This window comes from Calonectris borealis, chromosome W (genome assembly GCF_964195595.1).
Source record: "Calonectris borealis chromosome W, bCalBor7.hap1.2, whole genome shotgun sequence".
Taxonomy (NCBI): Eukaryota; Metazoa; Chordata; class Aves; order Procellariiformes; family Procellariidae; genus Calonectris; species Calonectris borealis.
The window spans coordinates 37,088,521-37,116,235 of record NC_134351.1 but is presented as its reverse complement, the minus strand read 5'-3'; the positions used below and the strand labels follow the sequence as shown (position 1 = coordinate 37,116,235).

Sequence of the window (27,715 nt, the reverse complement as noted above, 5' to 3'; positions counted from 1 at the left end):
TACCCACATGGGTTACCCTTCTCTCTTTGGCAACCTGCAGTGATCTGCAGCAGCTGCAAAGCCCCTTTGGGCTGGAAAAGGGGCTTTCTCAGGGCCAGTCTCTTCCCAGAGTAATGGGGTGAGAGCTTCGCCCCACACCCACCGCAGTGCTTTAGCCCAGCTTCCCCGGGACATATCCACAGACTGCACAAGGCTGTGTTTAAAGAAAAAACTTTAATTTTATTTGTTTTTTTGGGGGCATCTTCCTCCAGAGCTGATAACAGCCCTGATGCTGGTACACACTGATGCTGCTAAGGGGTCCCCCAGTCCCCCAAGCCCGGTTGGAGCCGGGAATTGCTCTGCTTTCCACTGGGTTGCGAGAGTGATAAATGCTAAATGGAGGGCGAGAGGCTTCCCCTTCCTCCTTTCAGCCCATCCAAATGAAGATGTTGCAGCCAGTCCTGTGGGGAAGCAGAAGCCCATCGGTGCCTGGCCGGCAGAGGGGCATGCATCCCAGCTGGGCCAGGGGTCCCGTGGCTCACCTGGTGGCTTTCCAGTTGCTGGGCAGGGAGTTGACCTTCTCCCACAGCAGCCAGGTGGTCTGCAGGACCTCCTCCCCGCCGGTCCCAGCGAAGCACTGGCTCACGAAGACAGCTGTGGAGTCTGGGGGAGTGGCGGCCATTAGCATCCCAGTGGGGTCCCGGCTGCTTTTGGGGCTTCACAAGTGCCAGCAGGTTTAATGCTCATGGAGCCCGGGTGGGTCCCAGTGGTTGCAGGGAAACACTCTGCGGCAGACATGCTGTCAAAGCAACTTTTGATGCCTGAACAGTGTTTCAGGAGGTCTCCTGCTGTCTGCAGACACCGGCCAGAGGGGGGAGAGGTCAGGGAAGGACAGACTGGGGACAGGAGAGGAGGGGACAGAGGGATGTGGGGTGGGTGCTGGGACCTGCCTAAGCTTCCCTTCCCATCCCCTGCCCTATCTGGGCACAGCTGCCACTGCAGCTACTGACCAGAAAACTTCTTCCAGTTGACAGTGAAGCCAAAGGTGCGCTGCCCATCCTCGTCCAAGTGCTGGGACCCAACAAGGGGGGATGGCTCGATGGGTTTCTGGGCACTCGACACAGTGGTGTGGTACTCGCCGGAGAAGTCACCCTGGCTGTCAACCGTGGACGCGTGCATCCTGGAGCCCAGCTCATTCTCCCACCAGCCGGTCAGGTCGCACCGCCAGGGAGCGAGTGGGAGTGTCTCCAGGGGCTGCCCACACGCAGCGCCTACCCCTGCCCTGTGGGCTGAGCCCCCTGCCTGTGCCCCCCCGATGCCCACGGGGTGCCAGCACTCACCTTGCCATTCCTTGCGGGGTGTTTCTGCTCGCAGCCTGGCCACCACTTGGTGTTGGTTGCCTTTGCCTCCTTCACACAGGCCTTTCCCCCCGCCCGGGGACCTCAGCTGCCTGGCAGAGGAGCTTGGAAAAGAAATGAAACACAGGGGCAAGCTGCGGGCAGCAGCACAGCAGGGTTTCTCCAGAGCCCTGCGAGTGCTCAGGCACTCGTTTTTAAGAGACATGATTTATAAAGTTGACGCCATCTCAGCCATGTCAGGAGGGCCAAAAGCTGGAGTAAGCCAAGCAGAAGGGGAGAGGTGAAGAGAAAAAGCTAAAGGCAGGAGTCCCAGACAGGCAGGAACACAGGCAGGACCCCCGCTCCAGCCCTGCCAGGTGAGATGTGTGACCCCAGGACACGTCTGCCCGTGCCTGTGGGGACGTGTGCTGTGCTCAGCACCAGTGTGTGGTACGAGTGGAGAGCCCACTGGGATGGGCAGAGCCCTCAAGTCCATGGTAGGCTCTTGCGTGGCCAAGGAGGTGGCACAGCCAGTGCCCTGCAGCAGTCCACCTGCAAGGCTCCAGCTCCGGCTCCAAGCACTCCCTGTCCCCTCCCACGCGGCACCTCCCTGGGCAGGGGCAAGCCACCCCCCCGGGGCAGGGTCCCCAGGTTACCCCTGCCCCAATTCCCCTGCATGTCCCCCGGGGCGGGGGTCCCCACATGCATGCCCCCCTGCACCAGGGAAGGGATCCCCATGCACATCCCTCCCGGGGACACGGATAACCCCGGAGCATCGCTGCCCCTCGGAGCACCCCTCCCTCGGCAGGAGCTCCCGTCAGTGTCCCTCCTGGAGCAGAGGGTCCCCCTGCTGCCGGGGACTCCCCCCGCGGGTGGGTCCTCCACGCGTGTCCCTCCCCCCCAAGCGCTGCAGCTCCCACATGTGCCCCCCCGGGGTGGGTCTCCCACGCGTGTCCCTCCCCGGACACCGGGATCCCCACGCGTGCCCCCATGCAGCCTCCCCCGGGGCCGAGTTTCTCACGCGCGTCCCCCAGCAGCCACCCGCAGCAGGCGCTCCCACGCGTGTCCCCGCTTCCACCTGGCTCCTCGCCGCGGCCGCGGCCAGGGCCGCCCCGACGGGCAGGGCGAGGGCGGAGAGGAGGCGGTGGCTCATCGGGCTGCAGCGGCGAGACCGGAGCGTACCGTGCCGGGGCCACCCTCCCCTTTATAGCCCGGCTCGGCCCCGCCGCTGCCTTCCTGGAAAGTCCCGGCCGGCACCGGCGGGAGGGACAGGGACAGGGACTGGGACGGGGACAAGGACGTGCATGGGCATAGGGATGGGCATGGGGATGGGCATGAACGGGGACGAGGGTGGGGACAGGGACGGGGATGGGAATGGGAATGGGGATGGGGATGGGGATGGGGATGGGCACGGGGATGGGGATGTAGACGAGGATGACTGGAGCTGCCTGCTGACATGGCCCAGCCTGGGGGTCCCTGGCCTGGGTCCTGGCAGCCCCTGGCTGAGGGCTGTGCCTGGGCTTCACCCCTGCCCTGCAGGAGCCCCCACACCCCAAACCACCCCCTAGTAGTTGCAGGGGATGGACAGAAGGACAGGGAGTTGTGAGGGCAGGGTGAGGGTATGTGTGCGGGAACAGGTGGTGTTCTGCAGCATCTCCAGGGATTCAGCAGATGAAGGAAGCGAACCTGCCCCAACAACAATAGGAAAACCCCAGGGCGTTGTAGGCTGGAGGTGGGGAGCCCCAGTCACACTTACCAGGTGAGAGCAAAAGGTCAGTGAACGTCAGGGCAGGAGCAGGCCAGGGTGGGCTGTTCCTGTGGGGGAGCAGGACAGCTGCTGAAGGATCAAGGATGGGGCCATATGGGAAGTGGGGCTAGGATGGGGGATGTTTGGGGCACCTGATAAATGCAGCTTGGGGAAGGGCAGTAGCGATGGCACTGTAGGTGCTGGCTTCCTGTAAACCTTGTGGTTTTGCTTTCTGTTTCTGTTCCACAATTAAGCAAGCAGACTGCTTACATCATCTCCTATCCCGTGGGCTGCCTTTTTAGGAGACCCCAAGAGACACCCCCAGCCATGGGGGTGATGAAAGGACAGAAATGAAGTTTTACTCCCCGGTCCCACATGGTTCTCAGTGGCCCCGCGTCCTCCGTGAGCTCCCCTGCCAGGGCTCCCAGCCTCATCCTCCCACTCCTGCTGGGCTCCCGAGGCTTTAACCTCACAGACCATTTGGAGAAGAGGTTTGCAAGGGACCCGCTCATGCTTCTGGTGACAGCCACAGCAGGCGTTTGGGGAGGGTGAGCATGAGAATGAGCCCTGAGGATGCAGTGGTGAGGATGACGATGCAGGGGTGAGGATGAGGATGCAGGGGTGAGGATGAGGGTGCAGGGATGAGGATGCAGGGGTAAAGATGAGGGTGCAGGGGTGAGGATGAGGATGTGGGGGTGAGGATGAGGATGCAGGGGTGAGGATGAGGATGTGGGGGTGAGGATGAGGATGCAGGAGGTGAGGATGAGGATGCAGGGGTGAGGATGAGGATGTGGGGGTGAGGATGAGGATGTGGGGGTGAGGATGAGGATGCAGGAGGTGAGGATGAGGGTGCAGGGATGAGGATGAGGATGCGGGGGCGAGGATGAGGATGCAGGAGGTGAAGATGAGGGTGCGGGGGTGAGGATGAGGATGCGGGGGTGAGGATGAGAGTGGAGGGGTGAGGATGAGGGTGCAGAGGGTGAGGATGAGGGTACAGGGGTGAGGATGAGGATGCAGGAATGGCTTTTGATCAAAAGCTGAACCACCAGACACCTCAGCCAGTTGTGGCTCGGCCAGTAAAGGCATACCCTGGACAGGCTCTGGTCCGTGCACTCCTCAGGAGCCGGAAGGCCTGAAAGCAGCCCTGGAGCCCAGCAGGAAAGGAGGGAGAGGAGCAGAGGGTGAGGAAGGCTGGGGAAGGGCAGGCAGGGGCACCCTGCAAGAGGAAGGGGATGGTGGACAGGCCCTGACACTTGCCCAGGGCACCGTGTGCTCGCTACCCCAAAATCCCTGCCCCATCCGACAGTCTCTTCCCCCGGCAGCCCTGCAGCCCCCAGGCAGCATCCCCCCTCCAAGTCCTTCGTGCCTCTCCCTGCCCGCATGGCTCCTGCCTGGGGTGCTCACGGGCACCTGAGTTAGGATGTGAGAGTTAGGGATTAGGGAACTTGTGAGTGAGAAACTTTGTGAGTTGCTGAAGTGATGAATTAGTGAGTTCACATGTTAGACGAGTCCATGCAAAGGGCATTGAGCCCTTGTTTGACATGTTTGTTTGTTTTCTTTCCTAATGAGTGTATTTGGTTTGCATGGCAAGGTTTTGGTAGCGGGGGGGGCTACAGGGGTGGCTTCTGTGAGAAGATGCCAGAAGCTGCCCCCATGTCCGATAGAGCCAGTGCCAGCTGGCTCCAAGACGGACCCACCACTAGCCAAGGCCGAGCCAATCAGTGACGGTGGTAGTGCCTCTGTGATAACATATTTAAGAAGAGGAAAAAACTGCTGTGCAACAGCAGCTGGGAGAGAGGAGTGAGAATATGTGAGAGAAACAACTCTGCAGACACCAAGGTCAGGGAAGAAGGAGGGGGAGGAGGTGCTCCAGGCACCGGAGCAGAGATTCCCCTGCAGCCTGTGGTGAGGACCATGGTGAGGCAGGTTGTCCCCCTGCAGCCCATGGAGGTTAATGGTGGAGCAGATATCCACCTGCAGCCCATGGAGGACCCCACACCGGAGCAGGTGGATGTGCCCGAAGAAGGCTGGGACCCCTGTGCAGGGGCAACAAGATTTGGGAGGGGGGCCCTGCCAGCAGGCTGCTGGGAGGCACTGGGAGGAAGCAGGGCAGGGCGAGGCTCTGTTTCCCTGCCAGGATGCTGGTAGCATGCAGGAGCCCAGCCTGGGGCCAGGGCAGCGGAGAGCCTCAGGGACGCAGGTGGGACAGCAGGGTGCAGGCGGCTCCGGTCCCCATCCCCATCACTTGATGCGTCCCCATCACTTGATGTGGGTGAAGACAGAGGTGCTGACCCTGTGGGGAAGCCATGTCAGCAGGAGGGGAGGGAGGGCTGCAGGGTGGCAGGGCAGGGGCAGGGCTCACCTGGTGGCTTTCCAGGCATCCCTGTGGGATGGGACCTCTTCCCACAGGAGCCACGTGGTCTCCAGCATCTCCTTCCTGCAGTGGCCCACAAAACACTGGCCCACAAAGGCAGTGGTGGAGTCTGGCAGGGGTTCAAGTGGGGCAGAGGGGGCTCAGAGCCTGCATCTCCAGACAGGGGAATCTGGGCCACTGCCCCTGGCAGACAGACAGAAACCCCCACCACATGCCCCGAACAGACAGATGGACCTCCCTGCTGCATTGCCTGGGTGGATCGCTTCCACATCGCCTGGACAGATAGATGGGTACCACCCCTGCCATGTCCCCTGGACAGACAGATAGATACTCCTGCCACCTCTCCCAGACAGACAGACACCCCTGCCACCTGCTCCAGACAGACAGATGTCCCCCTGCCGCATCCCATGGTGGGAGCAAGAGTGGCCAGTCCATGGCCGCAGCCAGGGTTTCTCTGGGTGCCACAAGGGGTATGGGGGACCAGCCGGGGGGCACCCTGCTCCCAGCACAGACAGGGGCTTGATGGCTGCCCCGGGATGCCGCCGGTGCCATGCACCGCTGTACCTGTGAACTGCCACTGCACAGTGAAGCTGAAGGTGGGCTGCCCCTTGGTGCTGGGGTGCTGCTGGGCCCCTTGCAGGGTTGACACCAGGATCTACTTGTTGGTGGCTGCCATGGTGGTGTGGTAGGAGCCTGAGAAGGTCCCAGCTGTGTCCAGGGCCAAGAGGGTCATGTTGGAGCCCAGCTCATTCCTCCACAGGCCCTGCAGGTTGCACTGGGGGCCAGGGGTCATGCTGACACCTTGGGCAGCGCCAAGCCGTGACCGCCCCCCCACTTCAGCTTGCTGGGGCGTCAGGACACTTGCCCCGTGTGTCTGGGGGCTGGCACGACCCCTCTGCACGGCAGCTGGGACCAGTGGCACAGGCACCGGCTAGGCCAGCACCTCTCCCTCCCATGGCAGGGCAGGGCAGGGCAGAGCTGGGGGTAATGGGGAGGTGCCTCGCTTGACCTGCTGTTCACAAACAGAGAAGGACTGGTGGGAGATGTGGTGGTCGGAGGCCGGCTTGGGCTTAGCGACCATGAAATGATAGAATTCTCAATTCTTGGTGAAGTAAGGAGGGGGGCCAGCAAAACCGCTACCATGGACTTCCGGAGGGCGGACTTTGGCCTGCTCAGGACACTGGTCGAGAGGGTCCCTTGGGAGACAGTCCTGAAGGGCAAAGGGGTCCAGGAAGGCTGGACGTTCTTCAAGAAGGAAGTCTTAAAGGCGCAGGAGCGGGCTGTCCCCATGTGCCGCAAGAAGAACGGGCGGGGAAGACGACCGGCCTGGCTGAACGGGGAGCTCTGGCTGGGACTCAGGAAAAAAAGGAGAGTTTATCACCTTTGGAAGAAGGGGCAGGCAACTCAAGAAGAGTACAGGGATCTCGTTAGGTCGTGCAGAGAGGAAATTAGAAAGGCAAAAGCCCAGCTAGAACTCAACCTGGCCACTGTCGTGAGAGACAACAAAAAATGCTTTTACAAGTATGTTAATGACAAAAGGAGAGCCAAGGAGAATCTCCATCCTTTATTGGATGTGGGGGGGGGAACGTTGCCACCGAGGACGAGGATAAGGCTGAGGTACTTAACGCCTTCTTTGCCTCAAGTCTTCAATAGTCAGAGCAGTTATCCTCAGGGTACTCAGCCCCCTGAGCTGGAAGACAGGGACGGTGAGCAGGATAAACCCCCCATAATCCAAGAGGAAGCAGTTAACGACCTGCTACACCACCTGGATGCTCACAAGTCTATGGGGCCGGATGGGATCCACCGAGGGTACTGAGGGAGCTGGCGGAGGAGCTTGCCGAGCCGCTCTCCATCATTTACCAGCAGTCCTGGTTAACTGGGGAGGTCCCGGATGACTGGAGGCTTGCCAATGTGATGCCCATCTACAAGAAGGGCCGGAAGGAGGATCCGGGGAACTACAGGCCGGTCAGCCTGACCTCGGTGCCAGGGAAGATTATGGAGAGGTTCGTTTTGAGGGTGCTCACGAGCCATGTCCGGGACAACCAGGGGATCAGGCCCAGCCAGCACGGGTTCATGGAAGGCAGGTCCTGCTTGACCAACCTGATCTCCTTCTATGAGCAGGTGACCCGCCTAGTGGATGAGGGAAAGGCTGTGGATGTGGTCTACCTGGACTTCAGTGAAGCCTTTGACACTGTCTCCCACAGCATTCTCCTAGAGAAGCTGGCGGCTCACGGCCTAGACAGGTACACTCTTCGCTGGGTAAAAAACTGGCTGGACGGCCGAGCCCAGAGAGTTGTGGTGAATGGAGTTAAATCCAGTTGGCGGCCGGTCACGAGCGGTGTTCCCCAGGGCTCAGTTCTGGGGCCGGTCCTGTTCAATATCTTTATCAATGATCTGGACGAGGGGATCAAGTGCTCCCTCAGTAAGTTTGCAGATGACACCAAGCTGGGCGGGAGTGTTGAACTGCTCGAGGGTAGGAAGGCTCTGCAGAGGGACCTGGACAGGCTGGATCGATGGGCCGAGGCCAACTGTATGAGGTTCAACAAGGCCAAGTGCCAGGTCCTGCACTTGGGCCACAACAACCCCAGGCAACGCTACAGGCTTGGGGAAGAGTGGCTGGAAAGCTGCCCAGAGGAAAAGGACCTGGGGGTGCTGGTTGACAGCCGGCTGAACATGAGCCGGCAGTGTGCCCAGGTGGCCAAGAAGGCCAACAGCATCCTGGCCTGTATCAGAAATAGTGTGGCCAGCAGGAGCAGGGAGGTGATCGTGCCCCTGTACTCGGCCCTGGTGAGGCCGCACCTCGAATACTGTGTTCAGTTTTGGGCCCCTCACTACAAGAAGGACATGGAGGTGCTGGAGCGTGTCCAGAGGAGGGCAACGAAGCTGGTGAAGGGCCTGGAGCACAAGCCTTATGAGGAGCGGCTGAGGGAACTGGGGTTGTTTAGTCTGGAGAAGAGGAGGCTGAGGGGAGACCTCATCGCGCTCTACAACTACCTGAAAGGAGGTTGTAGTGAGGTGGGTGTTGGTCTCTTCTGCCAAGTAACTAGCGATAGGACGAGAGGAAATGGCCTCAAGTTGCGCCAAGGGAGGTTTAGACTGGACATTAGGAGAAATTTCTTTACTGAAAGAGTGGTCAGGCCTTGGAACAGGCTGCCCAGGGAAGTGGTGGAGTCACCATCCCTGGAAGTATTTAAAAGACGTGTAGATGAGGTGCTTAGGGACATGGTTTAGTGGGCATGGTGGTGTTGGGTTGACGGTTGGACACGATGATCTTAGAGGTCTTTTCCAACCTTAATGATTCTATGATTCTATGATTCTATGAATTCTATGATTCTACCCCCCCCATACCAGGGGTAGGTGACCAACACTACCCCTGGGGACAGCACAGCCAGAGCTGGCAGCCCCCTCGGTCACACATGCTACACTCTGGGATGGCACAGCACGGCACAGCAAGAGCATGCAGCCCCTTGGCCACAAACACTGAGTGCTGGGATGGCACAGCATTGCATGGCATGGCACAGTAAAAGCATGCAACCCCCTCAGCCATGCACACTGCGCCCCAGGGGTGGCACAGCACAGCACAGCATGGCACAGCATGGCATGGCACAGTGCAGCACAGCACAGCATGGCACAGCGTGGCACCGGACGGCACAGCAAGAACAGGCAGCCCCTTGGCCATTCACACTGCACCCCAGGGATGGCACAGCACAGCACAGCACAGCACAGCACAGCACAGCCAGAGTGTGCAGCCCCTCATCTGGTCACCCTGCACTCCAGGGATGGCATGGCGCGGCACGGCATGGTGCGGCATGGCGCGGCATGGCGCGGCACGGCATGGTGCGGCACGGCATGGCACAGTGAGAGCGGGCAGCCCCCTGGCTGGGTGCTGCCCCCAGGCTGCCCTTACCTTCTTGGCAGCAGCGGTAGGGCGAGCAGGAGGCAGCAGCTGAGGCTCCCCATGGCAGCAGTGGCGGTGGCGACCGTACACGGTGCTCGGGCTCTGCCCCTTTTATAGCAGCAGGGGCTGCAGCCGGGCAGCAGCCACCAATGCCGGGCCTCCTGCCAAGGGCCACCCCGGCAGGAGATGGGCCACCGCACCAAAACGAGCAGGGTCCTGTTCCCCTGGGCAAGGCGGGGGTCCTGAGGGAGCACAGTGGGGTGGTGGGGGCTGTGACAGGGACCCAGTGCCCACTGGAGGAACCGGGGCCATGGGGGGGTCACGGCAGGGGACACACACTGGGCCTCGGGGATGGTGATAGGAGAGGCTGCGGGATGCCACAGGGGGGACGCGGGAGCGCAGGTGCTGAGCCACCACACAACAGGAGCCGGGTGGGTGTTTGCAGCAAAGCTTTATTGGGAGAAGCAGGTGGTGGGGCCGGGGACACCCGCGCTGCCACCCTCACTCCTTCTGTGGGTGCAGGCAGGTGAAGACGTTGGTGCCGACCCTGCGGGGGCACAGAGGGACAAGACATAAGGGTGGGAAACGCACCCCTGCATGGGGTGCACCCCTCTCCAGTGCCAAATGCCCCCCCAGCCCCGTCTCGCTCCCAGCAGCATTTGCATCTTGGCAGGACCCCCAGGGAGGCTGTGCATGAGCATCCCATCCTCGAGAGCACATGTGCCCTGGGTACCCCCAGGCTGGCAGTGGCTCTGCCAGGCACTGAGCACCATGGGGTGGGAGAGCCCCAACGCCCCCCCCGGGAATGCGCAGGGGACCCGCACAGGGCAGGGACAGGGGGCTCACATTGGCTTTCCAGTCGTTCTTGATGCTGTCCATGCGTGACCACAGGAGCCACATGGTCTTCAAAACCTCCTTCCCCTCCTCATCCACGAAGCACTGGCCTGTGAAGACGGTGACGGAGTCTGCAGGGACGGGACGGGAGGTGGAGGGGAGTGTGGCCGGGGCAGCAGGGAAGTGCTGGAGCCGTGGCCCCGCAGCCTCCCCCAGTGCTGGGGATGGTGGACCTGGGCTGTCCCTGTCCTCTGGGGACAGTGGTGTTGGGGAATGCAGGCAGGAGGGGTCAGAGGGCTGGGGGTCTTGCTTGGAGATGGGGGGACAGCAGCGGGCTTCAGCCCCCGGTGCATCCTCTGCGCCCTGGGACTGGGAGGTGACACCAGCCAAGGAGCTCCGGGGTCAAGGATGGGGGAGCACTGGGGACACCGCAGAGGAAGGCAGGGGATCATCAAGGATACTGCAGGGGAGGGCAGAAGAGTATCAGGGACACCACAGGGGAGGGCAGGGAAATGAAAAGCACCTGAAAACCTCCAGTTGATGGTGAAGCCAAAGGTGTGCTGGCTCTTCTGGTTTGTGGGGTGCTGGGACCCCTGCAGCAGTGACACCTGGACCTTGTTCGTGGAGGCCATCACAACCGTGTGGTAGGACCTGGTGAAGTCGCCTTTTCCATTCACCGCCATTATGGTCATGTTGGAGCCCAGGTCGTTGATCCAGCGCCCGATCAGCATGCACTGAAGCGGAGGGGACTCAGCGCCGGTGTTGCAGCGCAGCCTGGGCACGGGCAGGGAGGCAGGAGCGGGCACCCCTGGGAGCCGCAGCCCCCATGCCCGCCCTGCCCTGCACATCCCAGCCCTGCCATTACCTTTCTTGCAGAGAGGCCGGGAGCCACCAGGGCCAGGCTGAGCACCAGGAGGAAGGGAGTTGCTTGCACCATCTCTGCAGCAGGCAGACAGCTGGCGTACCTGGGGATGTGCTCCTCACAGGGCTCTGCCAATGCACCTGCTCCCTTGCTGCCAGGGCTGCAGGTGGCAGCTCCGGCCAGGGCGTTGTGCAATCTGAGTGTTTCTAAATTTGCAGTTCCCAGCCATATGAGAGGGTGGTTGCAGGCAGATATTCCCAGAAGTGCCTGCTGAAACTGTCCCTCCTTGCTCACGCTTCCCTGGCACCTTGCGGGGAGGCCCTGGCTCCTGCAGGTTGGTGACCACCAGGACAGATGCTCAGCCAGGAAAAAACCCTCTTGGGGGCTGTTGTCCCTTCTGCCACCTGTTTGCCACCCCACTGCTGTGCCCGGGGTGCATAGGGGTGCCAAGTGGCCTTAACCCCAATGCACCCCAGGATTGGCTGCAGCACACGGCCTCACCCCGCTCCTCCTCGCCAGGCATCCTTGTGCAAACCCACCCAGCACCGGGCTCCTTTTGGGGATTTGCTTTATCCCCCCTGGCACTGAAGCGGCCACAGGTCAGGCTACAAAGCGCCCGGTCTCCTCTCGCCCAGGGCTGGTGTTAAGATTTGCTGCTGTTTTGGCAAGCTGGGTTTTGTCGGAAGGAAATGATTTTGTTTATGAAAAACAAACATTCCCTGAATATCTTGGACATCGCATTTTAATGCTGACAAAAATTGTATTTACACAGGGATTCTTAAATAACTTTAAGTATGTATTTATATAATTCCCCTTATATTTGTTGCTGGCTGGGGAGGCTGAAGTGGCTCGGTTCACACCAGATTTTCTCACCCATTCCTCAATGATTTTCAAGGCAGTCTCCTAAAATATGTGTGTTTTGATTCCCCCAGTCATCACAGCAAGAGCTGATGGAGCCCCATTCATCAGAAAATGCTCATTTTCTTAAAATGGAGACAAGGCAACTCTTTGCAGCATCTCAGAAATACTTCCCAATTTTTGTTTTCCCTTTAATTTCATGTTTGAGCCCCGGTTTCTCTCCAGCAGTAAAATTCATCACTACCTGGGCTGGGGAGCACCGCATTTCTGCTGGCGGCATCTCAATGCCCCCCTCTCCTCTCTGCAGGAGTCCCGCAGCCCTCGTGTATCCCTGCCTGTGGGAGCTCCCCAGCCAGCGAGCTGGCTGCCTGCAGGAAATTCCTGCCCCGGTGTTTGCTTCCCTCCGTTTTAGGAATTAACTGCACAACAAGGTATGCTTTCCTACGCAGCTGCTGTTTGCTTTGGCTGGTTTTTCCACAGGCAGGCATTGCCTGGAGCGTTGAGGTTTGTGATAACAAGCAGGGTCTGTCTAGGAAGGGTGCGGGGGCAGGAGGGGCAGCCACCCTTGCCATCACCTTGCCTCAGGGAGCTCCCGCAGAGACCCCGCAGCCACCGGTAAGCATGGGGATGGGCAACACGAGGTCCCCATGTGGGCACCGCTGCTGATGGCAACCCACAGCTCATTTACAGCCGTAGGTTTATTTTAGCATCATACACACAATATTGCTGCTATTTGCCCATAACCTTTATTTTTCCTATATTTAACAATCCCTAGCCCAGCGGTGTATCTTGCAGGTGCAGGGATCAGCTCAGTGCTTAAGGAGGTGGATTTGTTGACCAGTTTCAGCTGGAGAGAGTCAAAAATAAAACAAGCCAAGAGCTGGGGTATCTCTGTGGGATTTGCGCTCCCGAGGCATCCTCCAAAGGGCAGGCAGCGAAGCAGCTTGGGGCTGGCAATCATTACCACGGCTAAATCCTGCGATGCCACTTCATGTGCCCACCTGAGCCCTGGCACAGCATGGAGCAGGCAAGGGGGAATGGGCAGGCAGGGAAGACAAGGACGACGAGCAGGATAAACCCCCCATAATTCAAGAGGAAGAAGTTAATGACCTGCTACGCCACCTGGACGCTCACAAGTCTATGGGGCCGGATGGGATCCACCCGAGGGTACTGAGGGAGCTGGCGGAGGAGCTTGCCGAGCCGCTCTCCATCATTTACCAGCAGTCCTGGTCAACTGGGGAGGTCCCGGATGACTGGAGGCTTGCCAATGTGACGCCCATCTATAAGAAGGGCCAGAAGGAGGATCCGGGGAACTACAGGCCGGTCAGCCTGACCTCGGTGCCGGGGAAGATTATGGAGAGGTTCATTTTGAGGGTGCTCATGAGCCATGTCCGGGACAACCAGGGGATCAGGCCCAGCCAGCACGGGTTCATGGAAGGCAGGTCCTGCTTGACCAACCTGATCTCCTTCTATGAGCAGGTGACCCGCCTAGTGGGTGAGGGAAAGGCTGTGGATGTGGTCTACCTGGACTTCAGTAAAGCCTTTGACACTGTCTCCCACAGCATTCTCCTAGAGAAGCTGGCGGCTCACGGCCTAGACAGGTACACTCTTCGCTGGGTAAAAAACTGGCTGGACGGCCGGGCCCAGAGAGTTGTGGTGAATGGAGTTAAATCCAGTTGGCGTCCGGTCACGAGCGGTGTTCCCCAGGGCTCAGTTCTGGGGCCGGTCCTGTTCAATATCTTTATCAATGATCTGGACGAGGGGATCGAGTGCTCCCTCAGTAAGTTTGCAGATGACACCAAGCTGGGCGGGAGTGTTGAACTGCTCGAGGGTAGGAAGGCTCTGCAGAGGGACCTGGACAGGCTGGATCGATGGGCTGAGGCCAACTGTATGAGGTTCAACAAGGTCAAGTGCCGGGTCCTGCACTTCGGCCACAACAACCCCAGGCAACGCTACAGGCTTGGGGAAGTGTCCTGGTTTTGGCTGGGATGGAGTTGATTTTCTTCCTATTAACTGGTATAGTGCTGTGTTTTGGATGTAGTGTGAGAATAATGTTGATGACACACTGATGTTTTGGTTGTTGCTAGGTATTGTTTACTCTAGTCAAGGACTTTTCATCTTCCCATGCCCTGCCAGATGTGCAGGGGGCTGGGAGGGAGCGTGGCCAGGACGGCTGGCCCAGCTGGCCAATAGGCTATTCCATACCGTATGATGTCATGCTCAGCATATAAGGCTGGGTGAAGAAGAAGGAGGGGGGGCGTTTGGAGTGATGGCGTTTGTCTTCCCAAGTAACCGTTACGCGTGATGGAGCCCTGCTTTCCTGGCGATGGCTGAACACCTGCCTGCCGATGGGAAGTGGTGAATGAATTCCTTGTTTTGCTTTGCTTGCGTGCACGGCTTTTGCTTTCCCTATTAAACTGTCTTTATCTCAACCCACGAGTTTTTCTCACTTTTACCCTTCTGATTCTCTCCCCCATCCCACCCGGCGGGGGGGGTGAGCGAGCGGCTGTGTGGTGCTCAGTGGCCAGTTGGGGTTAAACCACGACAGGGAAGAGTGGCTGGAAAGCTGCCCAGAGGAAAAGGACCTGGGGGTGCTGGTTGACAGCCAGCTGAACATGAGCCGGCAGAGTGCCCAGGTGGCCAAGAAGGCCAACGGCATCCTGGCCTGTATCAAAAATAGTGTGGCCAGCAGGACTAGGGAGGTGATCGTGCCCCTGTACTCGGCACTAGTGAGGCCGCACCTCGAATACTGTGTTCAGTTTTGGGCCCCTCACTACCAGAAGGACATGGAGGTGCTGGAGTGTGTCCAGAGGAGGGCAACGAAGCTGGTGAAGGGTCTGGAGCACAAGCCTTATGAGGAGCGGCTGAGGGAACTGGGGTTGTTTAGTCTGGAGAAGGGGAGGCTGAGGGGAGACCTCATCGCGCTCTACAACTACCTGAAAGGAGGTTGTAGCGAGGTGGGTGTTGGTCTCTTCTGCCAAGTAACTAGTGATAGAACGAGAGGAAATGGCCTCAAGTTGCGCCAAGGGAGGTTTAGATTGGACATTAGGAGAAATTTCTTTACTGAAAGAGTGGTCAGGCCTTGGAACAGGCTGCCCAGGGAAGTGGTGGAGTCACCATCCCTGGAAGTATTTAAAAGACATGTAGATGAGGCCCTTAGGGACATGGTGTAGTGGTGTCTTGGTTTCGGCTGGGATAGGGTTAAATTTCTTCCTAGTGCTGTGTTTTGGATTTAGTATGAGGAGAATGTTGATAACACACTGATGTTTTCAGTTGTTGCTAAGTGCCCTGCTAGTCCAAGGACAGCTCCCGTGCCTACTGACTGAGCTAGGTACACAAGATGGGAGGGAACATAATCAGGACAGCCAGCCCAGCTGGCCAATGGGGTATTCCATACCATGTGACGTCATGCTCAGTATATGAATGGTAGGCGTGATCCAGGAAGTACCGATCGCTACTTGGTTATCGGTCAGCGCGGGTGGTGAGCAATTGCATTGTGCATCACTCATTTTGTATATTCTATCATTATCATTATTATTTTCCCTTTTTCTGTTCTATTAAACTGTCTTTATCTCAACCCACGAGTTTTTCTCACTCTTACCCTTCCGATTCTCTCCCCGTCCCGCTGGGGGTGGGGGGAGTGAGTGAGCGGCTGCGTGGTATTTGGCTGCCTGCCAGGTTAAACCACGACAAGTGGGCATGGTGTGTTGGGTTGACGGTTGGACACGATGATCTTAGAGGTCTTTTCCAACCTTAATGATTCTATGATTCTATGATTCTAAGTCCAAACCAGAAAGTGCTGAAGAAGTTAAAAGTTGGCAAGGCTGTGGTTTAAGCTTGTATATGTGAGGGGTCAAGAAAGGGTTAATGAATAATTAAACTCACTGCTCAAGCTGGGACTGAGTCAGCCTTGAAAAATGGTAATACAGGCAAATATTAGAGAAAATCATATCTGTAACCAAAGATTGTCCTCCCAGCTCACAGCCATGCCCATGCAGAATTGCCAAAAGCTGAGCCAAGCAGATACAAGTTTTATTGATGTGATACAGTCAAAAGAAAAGGAAAGAGCAGAAATATCCCTTGATACAGACTGAACACCCCAACCTTTGAAAGAAAGTCTGCAGGCAGCCTATCGCCTGGGGTTAAGGAGCGATGCTGATGGGTCACAGCAATAAAACCCAGCCCGGTCAGAAGCTGTGCTGGCTTCAGCACCAGCTTTTGTCCCTCACCAGCTGGATCTGGACGTCACCGTCCCCAGTGGCTGCCTACACAAGACAAATGGAGGCAGGCAGCCCAGCCCAGCTGGTGCCCAGGCTGACATCCTCCACCCCAAGGGCGAGCATCTTGGTCCCTCTCTGCCAGCTGTGGGCTCTGCTGCAGGAGGACAATGCCAGCTGGTCTGGGGGTGGTGCGCATCTGGGATGACCTGCCCTTCCTGGATAACATTATTCCTCAGCCCAGGCACATGCAGGAATGCTCCCCCATGGAGCAAAGAAAAGGCCATTTATCGCCTGCTGACAGCACCAGGCCACCGTAGCAATGCCCTACCTGCACCAGCTCCCAGGGCAGGCAAGGGCTGGGGAGGGGGGGCAGGGCAGGGAACGACAACATGGTTACAGGGGGAAGGACAGGATGCTTCCCACTCCAGCCTTGAACGCTGGTGGCTCTAATGGGCAGGGAGCAACTAAAGCAGGCAGAAAGAGCTTGTAGCCAAACCTAGGGCAGGGCCCCCTCCCACCCCCCACCCCCCAGGGGATGGTGCCACTTCTTGCTCCCATTAGCAAAACTCTACAAGAGCCAGCCTGCCATTAGGGCTTGCCCCCCCCCCCCAGCCCAGCCCAGGAGGAAAAGGGAGAGCAACAGTCCCCCATGGCAGAGAAGACATGCAAGAAGAAGGACAGACAGCTGGACAAGAGTTTATTAAGAACTTAAAGTGATTCATCCCCTAAAATCTGCTCCACTGCCCACCCCCAGCAGGGAGGGGGTGCCACAGCACCAGACCAGGATCTGGTACTTGGGCTCTGATTGCCACCAGCTGGGGTCAGGGGTCCCCTGAGTATTGTACCTGCCACAGGCTCTCCCACAGCCAGTGCCTTGGGGCAGAGTCAGTTTGCATTGACAGTGTCACACAACAGAGGGACAACTACAGCATCCACATGCCAATACCCTCACACACACATTTTTTGGCCCTGCAGGCCAGCTCCCACCTTACCAAGCCTGCTTACTGCAGGAGAGAGGGCTCCTGTGGAGGATGGCTGGGGGCCCTACAGGCTATCAGAGCCCTGAGCAATGGGGAAGGGGAGGTACAGGCTCCAGCAGCACCTCCTTATCCCACCCCTCTTCTCTCACAGGTGAGGGCAAGGAGACATCACCCACAACTTCTGGTCCCCCCTCGTACTCAGCATTGGTGGCTGGAGGGGGCCCAAGGTGAAGGGCGTGTAGTGGAAGTAGGGAAGGAAAACAGCAATGTGAGTATTATCAAAGATGGGGAGGAAAGGCCCCCGGCTGCACCTGCTGCCCTGCTCAGTGCCACCAGGCTCAAGGGTGGATGGGGACCTAGGGGGGCTGCATGCGTGCTGGTGCCCGGCTGGCTCTACGCTCCAGGGCCAGCTGCACACTCCAGATGCTAAGGGGCTGCATGTAAGCCAGTGAGCAGTAGACTTTCTTCTGCTGATAGGCTTCCAGTGTCTGGAAGGCCATGCCCAGTCACTCCCAAACCATCCAGTAGCAGCCCTCTGCCGTACAAAAGCCTTCCTCCACCAGACCCTGCAGCAGGGGGAAGATGACCATCAGCACATCCATGGAAAGCAAGGAGATGGCACATGCCGAGGGGCACAGCATTGCCACTCACCTCCTGGATCATGGTGGCAGCCAAGGCATAGACCACAACAATCCATACCTTGTTGGACTGCACACTGGAGGTGCCCGGCTCCCCATCAGGCCTCATGCCATTCACCGCTCCCATAGTGTCACCAGCAAAGCTCATGACATTCTTCTCAAAGATGGTCTTGAGCACACTGACCACATGACTCTTGGGGAAGACCTGCATGGAAAGAGAGGACTTTGGGCTTAGCACTCATGCAGAGCCCTCAGTCTGGGTCTCCAGGGCACAGGGTTAAGCTTCTCATTAGAAAGAGGTCAATGTTGCTCACTGGGTAAATAGCCACCTAAGGAAAATAGCAGGAGGAAGTAAAAAAAGCCTCTTTCCCTGAAAAGAGTCAGTCTCTTCTGGGGAGGCTGATAGCTCATCCAACTAGTGTGTCTCCATAAACAGCCTCTTGCCTTCAGTCACCGGCCAAACCCCCACATCTCTTGGGAGTTTGCTTTGGGGACCCAGCCAACCACACCATCCTTGTCTTGGTTTATGGTCACCACTGCTTGTTTCTCAGGCTAACGACTATTTGAGGCCCAGACTTTCTCCTGGTAAAGCCACTGTGCTGTTCTCTCAGCCCATCAGTCTGTCTGCACCAGCTACAAGAGGCATTGCAATGCCTACAAGAGATGGGACACTGGCCAGAGGTGGCTGAAGGAGGGTCTGGGGTCAGTGAGGCTGGAGGTATCTTCCTGCCAAAGGGAAGGATTATGGCAAAGCTGGTGAGATGACATGGGAATGCATCTTGCAGCTGGAAAGTGGATGTTGTGGATAGTGGTAGGTTTGTTTGGGTAAACATTCAGAATCTTGAGGGGGGAGGAATATTCAGCTTCAGCTCAGGGGAAGAAAAACAGGGCTTAGTTTTGAGTGATTTCAAAAGGACTTTAATCCCTTAAATTTTGCAATTAGGTGGTGATGCAAGAGTTCATGGCCTGGACCAAGGCAAGTTTGAGGTGAGAGAAGGGGCAGCCTGGGGATGAAGAGGTCAGACTGAGATGCACAGGATGCCTGATGGTTTTCTGCATCTGATATGAGAGATTTGAAACTTTTATCCCAAGTAAAAGTTAAAGACTTGTGAAAGGTCAATAGTGCTCGCTGGATAAACAGCCATTTCAGGAGATTATCAGGAGGAAGTAAAAAGTTGTTCAACAAACTAAGGCCAAGAGCTCAAAACAGTTACGAGGACAGACTGAAGTATCATGCTGAGTAAGCTCTTGCCAAAAACAGGGGAAAAAAAAAAAAAAGAAACCCCACAAACAAAAAAAAACCCACCTGAGCACGAGAAGGCCTGCCAGCTGAACAAAAAGCAGTGGAGCTGCAGCACAGTGAGGACTGCATTAAGATGAAAAGCCTCTGTGCACAGCTGAAAGTAAATAATGCTTTTCCTCTGCTTTCGTTATTGGCAATAAAACTAGGAAGTGTTAATTCAGCAGAAGTCACTGCCTCGGTGAGAAAAACAAAGCTCAAGACTTGGTGATGTTGCAAGAGGGCTGGCTCATCTCCATCCTATGCCCACCTAGTGGCTAGAAAGCTGTAACAAGAACTTTTCAGGGTGACCAAACCAGGAGCAGTGTTGTGGAGCTGGGACAGAGCAAACCTGACATCCATTTGCAAGAAGAGGAAGACTCAGGTGGCTCCCAGCTCATCAGCACAGCCCAACCACAGGGATGTGTCAGACTTTTCTTGCAAGTCTGGTACCATCAGAGCCAGAGGAAGTGGAAGGTGTGATGACACAAGACAGGAGCTTGCCAAGGTAGGCTGGGCAGTTTAACCAGACAGCTTTGGTAGACTCAAAGGAAAGGCAGCAGATCCCTTTTATCTATGCTAAAGCCAAGCATCCGACAGTAACTTTTTCCAGTGTGGCTCTGGAGATAAGCCCAAGCGCTGTTAGGGAGCAGGAGTCAGCAGAGGGGCGGTGTGAAGCAGCCTTCTCTGGCACAAGGTTTTGGGGCATAGTTTCTTCAGGACTGGGGCCACAGGCTTTTCTTACTTCATATTTCATTACTGACCTGTGCATGCAGCAAGAATGCATTAATGAGGTTACAAACAGGAGTGCTGCCAGCCAAGCAAGGGATCAAAATATGTGGAAAAAGCTCAAAGCTCACCAGACAGAGAAGAGTGACACCTTAAGCAACGAAAGTCCAAGGCTATGGAAAGGCAAACAAGATTTTTGGACTGCACTAAGTTTACTGTTTCCCCCCCAAAAGGGATATTTGGGTATTGCTGCATGAGGTCTGGGTGAGATCCTGTCTGGAGCCCCAGGCACAGCCCCAGTCCCCACACTCTAGGGACCCACACTGGGATAAATGCAGGAGGGCACGACCAGGCACCCATTTCTCATTAAATCCCACAGCGTCCAGCACAAGCTGCTCCCAGGAAAGGTTACTTGAAGCTCCCCTCTGGTACCAACAGACAATGAAGTGGTCCATCACCCTCACTCAACCGAAAGTCATTCCCTCCTCCTTCAGTCACCCAAAGCGTTTGCCTGTCCATCACCACCACAGAGCTTTGGTCTGACAATTGCCTATCAGTCATAAATAATCCATACGATGGCTCTCCACTTCCCAGCTCTGTTCCAGGTGTTACACCACTAGCAGCTGCTCTTATTGCCCCATCAGAAAAGATGAGTCTTCAGCCAATTCTTCTCTTGTAACTGAAGAGCAACAGACTTTAGGGCCCCAAATAAACCTTACTCCCCTTAGATATTCATTTAGGACTTTAACTGGGCAGCAAATAACACGTGTAAAGTTTCATACACTTTTTCTCCTATTTTTAAACAAATAGTGTTTTGCTGAGGGCAAACCCCGGTGGGACCTTCCTCCAAGCATGCCAGAGCTGACCGCAGTTACACATCCCTGCTGCATGGCCTCTCCATGAGCAGATTTTGGTTTAAGGTGGGTTGCACCAATGTGTGTCTGACCAAGCACGCACTGCTACAGGGGAGCAGGCTGGAGCCCCCCGCACCAGCCCTTAACGTTTAACCCATGCCACGTGCCAGCCCTGCTGTTCTTCTCCAGGCACAGGTCCCATCTCGCCCCCACCCCACGCCAGGCTGCCCCTTCTCTTACCTCAAACTCCCCCTGGTCTAGGCCACAAGCCCCAAGAAACCACTGCCCAGCACACTGGTCTGACATGATGTTGTTGGAGGTGTTGCTCCCACTGCTGTCATGGTTGTAGTATTTTCCTGGAAAAAAGGCAGGAAACAGCTTAAAATCGATAGTTTAGGTCCCCAGCTCACATGTGCTGTCCCTACGCTCCTCCCAATGAGGCAGGAGCACAGCAGCTTTTTCCAGAAGGCTCTCTTCTCTCTCCTTTCCCAAACCCTTTCTGTTCCCTCCCTGGTACCTGCTCCTTCCCCTCTGCTTGGAGGGCTGGCATCTCCCCTCTTTCCCCTGCTCCCAGCAAGGCTCTGTGACCCAAGGAAGAGCCATCCCCCTCTCAAGGGATGCATGGCCATCCAAGCGTGGTTTCCCACCAGCAAGCACCCACCGTTCCAGAGCATCCTCTCAAATGCCTCCTTGCCCTTGCTCAGGATGATGGCATATTTCTGCTGGATCTCGGCATCCCCTAGCATCTCTGCCATCTTGCACATCATACAGATGGCTACCAGCCACAGTCCGCTGCAGTAGGCGCTGCCAGAGCAAAAGGAGAGCAGCATCAGCAATGCGGGACACCCCACGGGTTGCATGGAGCTCCCACAACAGACGGGGACCGCGGTCCCAGCTCCAAGCTACCTCCCCACCCCACGCTCCCCATTTCCAACCCCCATCTGCCTCTCTTGCTCACCTGGCTCCATTTACCACCCGTGCATTGTATGTCTGGTCAGCAAAGCCACCATTTTTGATGAGCCCATCGTTATTGGTGTCAAACTTCAGCTCCGACTCCATCACAGCCTGCAGGAGAGGCAGGAGATGGTCACACAGCCTAAGCATCTCGGCAGCTCTCTCCCACAGCTGCCCCCTCATGCTCTGCTTGGGAGCATCCATCCTCTCAGGATGTCACACGACTCCCAAGGGAAGCAGGGAGGGGGGATGCCCCATGGTCTGATCTCCCATGGTCTGATTTCCTCCCAGTACCTGGCAGACTGGCCACATGTCCCGCAAGTACAGGGAATCGTGTGTCAGGTAGTAGTCGCAGTACACCTGCAGCACAAACTTCAGGTTGAGGTCCTTCCAGTCAGCTGTGTCATGCATCAGGTAGGCATTGACACACTGCCACGGCTCATCACCTAAGCAAGGACAGAGTGGATGCAGCAGGGCAGCAAGCAACGAACATCCCCTCCCCTACCCAGGAGCAAGGTCCTAAGGGTGCTGTGATCAAGCACCACTAAAATAACATATTGCACCCCGTGCCATCTCTAGCAAGAGCAGCCTTCTTGCTACTGCTCAGCTTCCCTCTATCTCCCTTGCGCAAGCTCCATGCAGTGTGGTCTACATTACCATCACCACCCCAAGCCATCCAAGCCTTTCATTCCCAGAAGAAGAAAAAAAAAAAACAAAAAAAACCAAAACCAAAACCAAAAAACCCAAACCAAACAAAAAAAAACCAAAAAAACCCCACAACCAACACCCACAAAACACACCACCACACCACATCACCGTATTCCATGCACCATACCTTTCCCACAGCTTGAGAGTTAGCTACCCTGAGAAAGTTGTGCGAGCAGCCCTGCACCCCCTCTGCCCCCCAGCAGGCCAGGCCAGACCCCTCACCTGGGTCCTCAATGTCATGTGGCACTGCGTTCTTCAGCTTCACCTGGGCTGTCTGACCACACATCAAGTACTGCCAGGGCTGGATGTCCTCGTTCACCACTGTGATGGCTGGAGAGGGCACAGAGCGAGGGATGTTAGAAAGGCAGCAGGCACTGCAGCAGCAAGCCCCAAGCACAGGCACGGGCAGGGCCACCAGCACCGGCACACCAGGCTCCCCCTTTGGGGCTCTGACTGCAAGATCGCAGCCCTCTGCAAAGGGCTGAGGGGATACCAGGCTGCTCCCAGTCTCCCCTCAGCAGGGGACATGCAACTGTCACACCCCCTTAAGCAAGCACCCTCCCACTGCCCAGCAAAGGGCTGTGCTCCACTGCTGGCCAGGCCACCACCGAGCAGCCTCCAAGCCCACCTAAAGCATCAGGGTCTGCAAACAGCTCCATGCTTCTCTGCAAGGGGCATAGAGAGAGCTGGTAAGACCAGGGACTCCCCCAGTGCAGGCAGAGCCAGCTGCACACCCCCAGTGTGGCAAGAAGGCATCCCAGCGCTGGGCAGAGAGATGCTGAGAGGCAATAACATTGGGGGCTTGTAAGTCCTGGGCCCAGCAGAGGAACTGGAGGGGGATGCTGGCTCCACAGCACAGATTTCTATGGCATACACTGTCCCAAATCCTCCATCTCTTCCCTAGGTCAAGACATCAGCAAGCGTCAAGCCAAGGTCTCCTGGGTCACTGTCGTGGTTTAACCTGGCAGGCAGCCAAATACCACGCAGCCGCTCGCTCACTCCCCCCGCCCCCAGCGGGGCGGGGAGAGAATCGGAAGGGTGAGAGTGAGGAAACAAACTCGTGGGTTGAGATAAAGATAGTTTAATAGAACAGAAAAGAGAAAAAAAAAAACCTAATAATAATAATAATAATAATAATAATAATAATAATATTAATAATATATATAAAATGAGTGATGCACTATGCAATTGCTCACCACCCGCGCTGACCGATAACCAAGTAGCGATCGGTACTTCCTGGATCACGCCTACCATTCATATACTGAGCATGATGTCACATGGTATGGAATACCCCGTTGGCTAGCTGGGCCAGCTGTCCTGGCTGTGTTCCCTCCTCCCAGTCTTGGGGGGGTAGTAGCTTGGTAGCTTCCTGGAGGGTAGTTGTCCTTGACAAGACACTTAGCAACAACTGAAAACATCAGTGTGTTATCAACATTCTTTGGATACAATCCAAAGTAAGATCAGCCCTTCTACTCTGCCTGGGGAAATGTTCACTGGAAACTGGACCGTCATGAGACAGGTTTTTCCTGAAAACTGGAGCAGCGTTTTTCCTGGGAGAACCCCCTTGTGTCATTGTTTTTCCTTGCAACTCACGTACACGTGCCTCTAGGATGAAGGTAGGTTTTCCATCCCACTGCCTCATGTCCTCTCCGTGGTCACGCAGGTAAAACCACAGGGTGCCCCGTGGTGTGTACCCACGATGTCTCCTATCTTGAGCAGAGGGACGCTTGCTCCTAATGGCTGAGACACTGGCCCGTGCAGGTGGGGAGCAGGACATATCCTCTTTGAGTTGCTGGACCTTCCAGGACAGTTTCTCCACAGCCGAGACAAGAGAGGAGGAGACACTTTCTTCATATTCCCGGAGTCTGCCAACCACGTCATCCACCATTGGTGCTTCTTCCTCTGTCCAGGAAAATGTTGCCAACGAACTGGCATACAACGCTGGTGCGCTCCGTGCAAACTTCCACCACATGGTCGCGTGCAGTGGACGTCATCTGGATCTTTGGGCGTTTGGTCGTTGTCCAGGTCACTATAAACCACCTCCAGTACGCCTAGTTCTCTCAGGTACTGGATACCTCTCTCCATGGTGGTCCACTTGCTGGGGCGATATATAACATCTTCCTTGAAGGGATACCTTTCCTTCACGCCTGACAGCAGTCGCCTCCAGAGGCTGAGGACCTGTGTCCCTTTTCCAATGGCTTTGTCAATGCCTCCTTCCCTAGCAAGGGATCCCAGCTGTTTGGCTTCCTTCCCCTCTAATTCCAGGCTACTGGCCCCATTATCCCAGCATCGGAGCAGCCAGGTAACAATATGCTCGCCTGGACGACGGCTGAAATCTTACCGCATATCTCGCAACTCATTCAGGGATAGGGATCGGGTGGTTTCCGTCTCGTTTATGAGTTCTTCCTCTTCCTCCTCCCCTCCTCATGATGGCCCTGCTTTTCCATCATCCTTTTCTAAACGACCTGACTTCCGCTTCAAAGATTTCTTCTTCTGTACAGGGGCAACGGATACCAGCCATGGTTGATCCTCTGGTTCAGCTGTAGTGCCTGTTGCTGGGGTTTGGGTAGCTGCAGTGCCTGTGACGGGGGTTGGAGTACCAGCAGTGTCTGTTGTTGGGGTTTGAGTAGCCACAGTGCCTGTTGCAGGGGTTGGAGTAACTGCGGTGACTGTTGCCGGGGTTTGAGTAGCCACAGTGCCTGTCGTGGGGGTTGAAGTAGCCACAGTGCCTGTCGTGGGGGTTTGAGTAGCCACCGTGTCTGTTGCCGGGGTTGATCTCTGGACAATATACCTAAATAGTTGTTTAACCCTAAACAAGACCTGAACCACATTCAGGAGACATAGCAATACGAACATGCTTGTTTGAACATCCTAGGGATATTCAAAATTCTCAGGGAGTATTGTGGATGTATTTATGAAGAGGATAGAAGAAAAAGGACTTTCTGAAGTTATGGAAGGGAAGATGAACAAGTCGGACAAAGTGTCCCATCCTGTCTCCCCCTTAGATTCATTCTCCGAGGGGAAAAAAGTGTAATTACTAATAGTTTCTAAGAGGTGGTTCCCGAGGTACAGAGGTGACGGCAGTACTGAGTACAGATACCAGATTAGACTTACAACCAACGATTTTATCACATCATAAAACAGCAGCAAAATGATAATCTTGGCCCAGTTCTGAATAGCAATAAACAGCACAACCGGGAACATATACTGCAAGCAAGGTATTACATAACCCAACACTGAGAGCCAGCCCCACAACTTTGACAGCCAATACATCAACATTGTGACCAATCAATATAATGAATGCTTATAACAATTTTGCCTTAACATGCTTTGGTCAGATCTATCGTTATCTCAACCCTTCGTGCCCCACGTTGGGCGCCAAAAAGAACTGTCGTGGTTTAACCTGGCAGGCACCCAAATACCACGCAGCCGCTCACTCACTCCCCCCACCCCCAGTGGGGCGGCGAGAGAATCAGAAGGGTGAGAGTGAGGAAACAAACTCGTGGGTTGAGATAAAGACAGTTTAATAGAACAGAAAAAGGGAAAATAATAATGATAAATAATGATAGAATATACAAAATGAGTGATGCACAATGCAATTGCTCACCACCCGCGCTGACCGATAACCAAGTAGCGATCGGTACTTCCTGGATCACGCCTACCATTCATATACTGAGCATGACGTCACATGGTATGGAATACCCCATTAGCCAGCTGGGCTGGCTGTCCTGATTATGTTCCCTCCCATCTTGTGTACCTAGCTCAGTCAGTAGGCACGGGAGCTGTCCTTGGACTAGGAGGGCACTTAGCAACAACTGAAAACATCAGTGTGTTATCAACATTCTCCTCATACTAAATCCAAAACACAGCACTAGGAAGAAATTTTAACTCTATCCCAGCCGAAACCAAGACAGTCACTCACCAATGTCATACTGCAGGCTGATCTGCAGCTCGGGCCACAGCATGACAAGAGTGAAGGAGGTGTAGAAGTGGACATCATAGGTGTTGTACATCCAGTACTCCTGGCCTGGAAGGACTGGGGAGACTGTGAGGGATGGGAGACCTGCCACAGGGAGGGTAAAGGAGGGGCAGGTCCTCCCTCCCACACAGCCTGGGAGGCTGGGCCCTTTCCTGGCGCAGGCAGGGGCTCCCATTAGAAGTGGTTTTTATTCTCTACCTCTAGCACCCAGGGGTCTGGAGAAGACCTTATGCCGTACCCTACAGGGCTTGGTCCCACAAGGGGTTTTGCTGGGAATGGCGCTGCTCCCTACCCATCAGGGTGTGAAAAGCATCCCCACAGCAGGTTAAAGACCACCTGGTGACAGCAACAGGGAGGGTTGAGTTGGGACAATCCATCATGTCCCTGCAAGTTACCTTCCAAATAAGCAAACCTTCCATACTCCTGCAGGACAGGGAGGAGGTGGGAGAGGCCAGACCCCGCTGGCCCCTGCAGGTCCTCAGTGCAGCAGTCCAGGGGCAGCTCCACCCAGATGGTCCCCCCCATCCATCACGAAGTACAGCTCATTGAAGAGGGCTGACTTGTACCAGGAAGGCATCTGGCTGTGGGCAAGAGGGAAACTCAACCAGTGGCCAAGGTGGTAATGCTCCTGCCCTGACCCCCCAGACAACCGCAGGAGGCCACCGGGAAGGTGCTTCCATCTACCCTACCTGTTCTCCAGGATGGGCTTCTGCCACGCTTTGATCTTCCTCTCCCACTCCTCGTAGTGCATCAGGGCATGACGCAACAGGGCAGGAGCGGCATCGCCTCCGCTGCCAAAGAAGTGGGTGTACCGCCTGCCAAGCAGGGGTTTGGTCAGTACACTGTGGGCTCAGGCTGGGAAGCCCACCCAGCCACGGGAGAGGGGCTAGGCTATGATGAACACCAGAATAAAGTGACTGCTAGTGCAGGGGTGTTGAGGAGCAGGGGCTGGGGAGAAGGTCCCCTCCATGAGCTGGCAGGGCCACGGCCGCAGGGAGTGGGTGGCACAAGGCTCCCCAGGCAGCACTCAAGCCCGGAAGCAGGGAGAAGGGGACTTTGGGGACGTGAGCCAAGCCCCAGCAGAGACAACCCACCCACATGAGATGCAGCTTCTCCTTAGAGCCAAAATGAACACGGGGCATGTCCCAAGCCAGGGCCAGCTCCAGCGTCCTGTGACTCTGGGCAGGCACCCTGCAGCTGGCACACACCGCTGCTGCCATCACCTCCCCCTTCTCTGTTGGGCTACTTTTACCTGCCAGGAAAAAAAATATTCATAAGTGACCAAGGAAGCCTATGGAGGGGGGGGAAAATGGGACAGGACATAGCGGGGGGAAGACGGGGGACACACACACAGATGGACGACACCGATGCTCCCACATGCAAGGGGGACAAGGCTATTCAGGCATGCCCCAGCCCCCTTGCAACCTGGAGGGTACATGCCCAGAGTGTTAAGAGATGACATTACCGCACACAAGTAACTGCTTT

At 56.2% G+C, this 27,715-nt stretch overlaps 2 protein-coding genes and 2 pseudogenes across 2 annotated transcripts; all 4 read right to left on the bottom strand.

Moving 5' to 3' along the window:
- Nucleotides 1-352: 352 nt before the first annotated feature.
- On the bottom strand, nt 353-2,469 carry LOC142074970 (avidin-like). Its single transcript, XM_075135974.1, has 4 exons — nt 2,377-2,469; nt 990-1,233; nt 522-642; nt 353-440 (listed from the first exon to the last, which is right to left on the bottom strand). The coding sequence occupies exons 1-4, from the start codon at nt 2,467-2,469 to the stop codon at nt 407-409; spliced, it is 492 nt and encodes a 163-aa protein (XP_074992075.1). The 3' UTR covers nt 353-406.
- Nucleotides 2,470-5,322: 2,853 nt separating this feature from the next.
- LOC142075108 (avidin-like) lies at nt 5,323-6,209 on the bottom strand (annotated as a pseudogene).
- A 3,627-nt stretch (nt 6,210-9,836) lies between these two features.
- Nucleotides 9,837-11,115, bottom strand: LOC142074780 (avidin-like). The gene is made up of 4 exons (XM_075135651.1): nt 11,035-11,115; nt 10,693-10,903; nt 10,184-10,300; nt 9,837-9,886 (listed from the first exon to the last, which is right to left on the bottom strand). The coding sequence occupies exons 1-4, from the start codon at nt 11,104-11,106 to the stop codon at nt 9,837-9,839; spliced, it is 450 nt and encodes a 149-aa protein (XP_074991752.1). The 5' UTR covers nt 11,107-11,115.
- A 6,312-nt stretch (nt 11,116-17,427) lies between these two features.
- LOC142074969 (non-lysosomal glucosylceramidase-like) lies at nt 17,428-27,692 on the bottom strand (annotated as a pseudogene).
- Nucleotides 27,693-27,715: the final 23 nt, after the last annotated feature.